This window comes from Lactuca saligna, chromosome 7 (assembly GCF_052625555.1).
Source record: "Lactuca saligna cultivar CGN05327 chromosome 7, ASM5262555v1, whole genome shotgun sequence".
NCBI classification, from domain to species: Eukaryota; Viridiplantae; Streptophyta; class Magnoliopsida; order Asterales; family Asteraceae; genus Lactuca; species Lactuca saligna.
In genome coordinates this window covers 121809629-121813414 of record NC_136423.1, presented here as the reverse complement: position 1 = coordinate 121813414, position 3786 = coordinate 121809629, and the positions used below count along the sequence as shown (strand labels likewise).

General features: G+C 39.6%; 1 protein-coding gene and 1 non-coding gene across 2 annotated transcripts; both read left to right on the top strand.

The window, feature by feature from the left end:
- The first annotated feature begins 210 nt into the window (after positions 1 to 210).
- On the top strand, positions 211 to 283 carry TRNAR-ACG (transfer RNA arginine (anticodon ACG)). The gene has a single exon. It is a non-coding gene; the product is annotated as a tRNA-Arg (tRNA).
- Positions 284 to 423: 140 nt separating this feature from the next.
- On the top strand, positions 424 to 2959 carry GRP23 (glutamine-rich protein 23). Its single transcript, XM_078963583.1, has one exon. It carries the CDS (start codon positions 516 to 518, stop codon positions 2682 to 2684), a length of 2169 nt encoding a protein of 722 aa, XP_078819709.1. The 5' UTR covers positions 424 to 515; the 3' UTR covers positions 2685 to 2959.
- Positions 2960 to 3786: the final 827 nt, after the last annotated feature.

Genomic DNA, 3786 nt, shown 5'->3' with positions numbered 1-3786 from the left:
AGATATACAATATTTACGTAAGACCTTACACTACAAACAATATATTAGAATCAAAATTATTTTATGTGTTTCGAATAGTTTATTAGTCGGAAAATAAAATTATTTTAAGATCATGCATTCAAAGTAACAAAACCTAAATTATCCTCGATTCAAGGTCCTCCTTTATACGTTTTAGAATAATAAAAGGGACTAGCTTTTACATATCAAGTTGACTCTGTGGCCCAATGGATAAGGCGCTGGTCTACGGAACCAGAGATTCTGGGTTCGATCCCCAGCAGAGTCGTTCTTTATTTTTTAAAAAAGTTTGAATTTTTTTTTTTTTTTTTATGAACTGAAAATAAAATATCTGAGTTCGAGTGATGGCAAACTTGTAAATTTTAAACATTATTGCACACGTAGCACAGTAGAGGGTTTTTGAGACGATACTCTGTTATAGAAAACGAACGCAGATATTTAGCTCTTCATCACAGGGTTTAACTAGGGTTCTTCCAAAATCCCAATCCCCACGTCCAAACATGACGGTTGCTCAATTAATTCTACGATCTCTTCGCCGTCCCACATCTCTCCGAATCACCACCACCGCCGCCGCCTTCAACCTCCAGTCCCTATCTCTCCAGTCTCCAACAACAAACCCTAACTTCCTAATCCCTGTTAGAACCTTTGCCTTTACTTCAGCAGAGGAAGCCGCCGCCGAACGCCGTCGTCGCAAACGTCGCCTCCGTATTGAGCCCCCACTCCACGCCCTCCAACGCGATCCAAATGCCCCACGCCCTAGACGCGACCCTAACCAACCTGATACTACATCTGCCCTCGTTGGACCTCGACTCAGCCTCCACAACCGCGTCCAATCGTTAATCCGAGCCGGAGACCTCGAAAACGCCTCTGTTGTTGCTCGACAATCGGTTTTCTCCAGCACACGTCCCACTGTTTTCACCTGCAACGCGATCATTGGCTCTATGTATCGCGCCAAGCGGTATTTGGATGCCATAGCTCTTTTTGCCTATTTTTTCAAGCAATCTAACATAGTTCCTAATGTTGTTTCCTACAATTTCTTGATCGTCTCTCACTGTGAAAACGGAGAAGTTGATAAAGCCCTGGAAGTCTACCAACACATTAAGGACAATGCTCCCTTTAGCCCATCTGCAGTTACTTTTCGTCATTTAACCAAGGGTTTAATTGATGCTGGGCGTATTGATGAAGCAGTGAACTTGCTATGGAAAATGGTGAACGATGGCCACGGGGCTGACTCTATTGTCTTCAACAACATCATATCTGGCTTTCTCAATTTGGATAATCTGGGAAAAGCCAATGAATTTTTTGATGAGCTGAAAAGTAGGTGCATGGTTTATGATGGTATTGTTAATGCTACTTTCATGGAGTGGTTCTTTAGTAAAGGTAAGCCAAAAGAAGCCATGGAGTCTTACAAATCTTTATTAGATAAAGAATTCAAAATGGTTCCTGCTACATGTAATGTTCTTTTAGAAGTTCTGCTTAAATGGGACAAGAAACCAGAGGCTGAGGCTTTGTTTGATAGCATGTTAGATAGGCACACTCCACCTGTTGTCCAAGCAGTGAATTCTGATACCTTTAATATCATGGTAAATGAATGCTTCAAAATGGGGAAAGCATCAGAGGCTTATAGTGTTTTCAAGAAGGCTGGTAATGCCCCCAAGTCAAAATCTTTTTCAATGGATGCAGCGGGTTTTAACAATATAATCATGAGGTACTGTGAGAATGACATGATAGACGATGCAGAAAGAATGTATGTAGAATTATGTGGCAAATCTTTATCACCTGAAGTCAACACTTATAAGACCTTGATTGATGCTTATTTCAAGGCAGGAAGAATTGATGAAGCTATAGATAAATATGCGAAGATGGTGGATGTTGGTTTGAGAGTGATTCCTACTTATGCCAACAAATGGTTCTCTAGTATGATTGAGAATGGAAAGATTGTGGAGTGTGAGCCCATTTTGACTAAAATGGCTGAAAGAGACCCGAAACCAGATGCTAATACTTATGATATGGTGATCAGGGCACTCTGTGTAGCTTCTAATTATGACACGACTTTGATTTTGTTGCAACAAATGGTTAACTATGGTGTTGGGGTTGCCCCTGCTCTTAAGGAATATGTGTTAGAGGTGTTTGATAAGTTAGGGCGTAAAGAAGAAATTGATAGACTTTTAATTGCAAGAGGGACAGTTTATGTGCCAGGTGTACCTCGAAATGTAAATGGCTATGGACAGAGGAATCAGTATGGATATGGGCAGCAAAATGGTAATGGAAATGATATTGTGAATAGACAACAATACACCAATGGAAACACACAGCAATATGGTAATGGAAATGATATTGTGAATAGACAACAGTATAACAATGGAAACACACAGCAATATGGTAATGGAAATGGACAGCAGTACAATGGAAGTTGGAATGGAAATGGGCAGCAGTACAACAATAGAGGCTGGAATGGGAATGGGCAGCAGTACAACAATGGAGGCTGGAATGGGAATGGGAATGGGAATGGAAATGGGCAACAGTACAACAATGGAAGCTGGAATGGGAATGGTGGTGGACAAAACCATGGTAATTGGCAGCAGAATGTGAATGGAGTTGAGCAGCGGAATGTAAATGGGGAGCAGGGATATGAACAAGCTCAATCTGGTTCTGTAGCAGCACTTTAAGGTATTTATATAATTTTTGTTTTTTGATTTGGTTAAGGAAAGAAGGGCTGAAAGATTATATTTCCCAAGAAATGGATGTCTCACATGCTGATCAACACTTTTCAAGTTTTAACAGTCATTTCTGTGAAACAGTTTCTTGGTTTATGTGATGTCTAACTTATACATTGAGGTTATAATGACAAATTATTATGAAAATTTCTTAGTGGTTGATGACACTAAACATGCTATGAAATACCTATTTTTCATGATGTTAATTCATAAACTAGTATTTTATATTTTAGTTTTGTTAATGTTCTTTGAATCTTTTGAATTATGTACATTGTCTTCTTCTGTTTGATTCTTTTCTGTAACAGTTTTACCACTTCCATCATCTTTCTTCTTTGAAGAAGATTTAACATCACCTAAATTACCAGAATTACCCTTTTTAGCAGACAGCTTAAATGGCTTGCTATCTGAATCACTTTCCTCATCTTCCTCAACATTTTTACTTTCTACCTTTACTTTTCTACCCCTTTTTAACCTATCGTTTCAGTGGTTTAGCATCTGAATCACTATCTTCTCCTTTCTTCACAGATTGTTTTATAGTCTCATCTACTTTCTTAGTTCTTACCCTGTTTTTCCTTCTTTTCCATCTGATTCACCCACATCCATTTTCTTTACCAGCCTGGTTGCTCTTCTCCCTTGATTGTTTTGACGATTTTGCCCCTGAACTACCTGTGTCCGCTTTCTTATTGTGCTTCCTCAGAGGTTTATCATCAGAATCACTAGCGGCTCCACCATCTTCTGATTCATCAATGGTGGCTGGAAGTTTGACCTCCTTGGCAACAACCGCCTTTGGATGGGGAATCGGCGTTTTCACGGGCGATTTCGTCTTTTTGAAGAGTTTGGTTTTTAAAGACCGGGTTTCTTGAAGTGACTTTCATTTGGAAGGCTGTCACTTTGAGATGGGGAAGGGGAAGAAACATTGTCAGCCTAACTTTCAGGGGCAGTTTTGTCTTTTTCTGTTTCTGATGGATTATCTGCTTCATTAGAGGACTCTTAACAGGCGAACTATGAACTTAATGTTGTTTCTCTGCTTCTTCTTTCTCACCTTCAACATGAG

What these genes read in the sequence shown, in the direction of transcription:
- GRP23 (XM_078963583.1), top strand. Translation starts at nt 516, where the DNA reads ATGACGGTTGCTCAATTAATTCTACGATCTCTTCGCCGTCCCACATCT.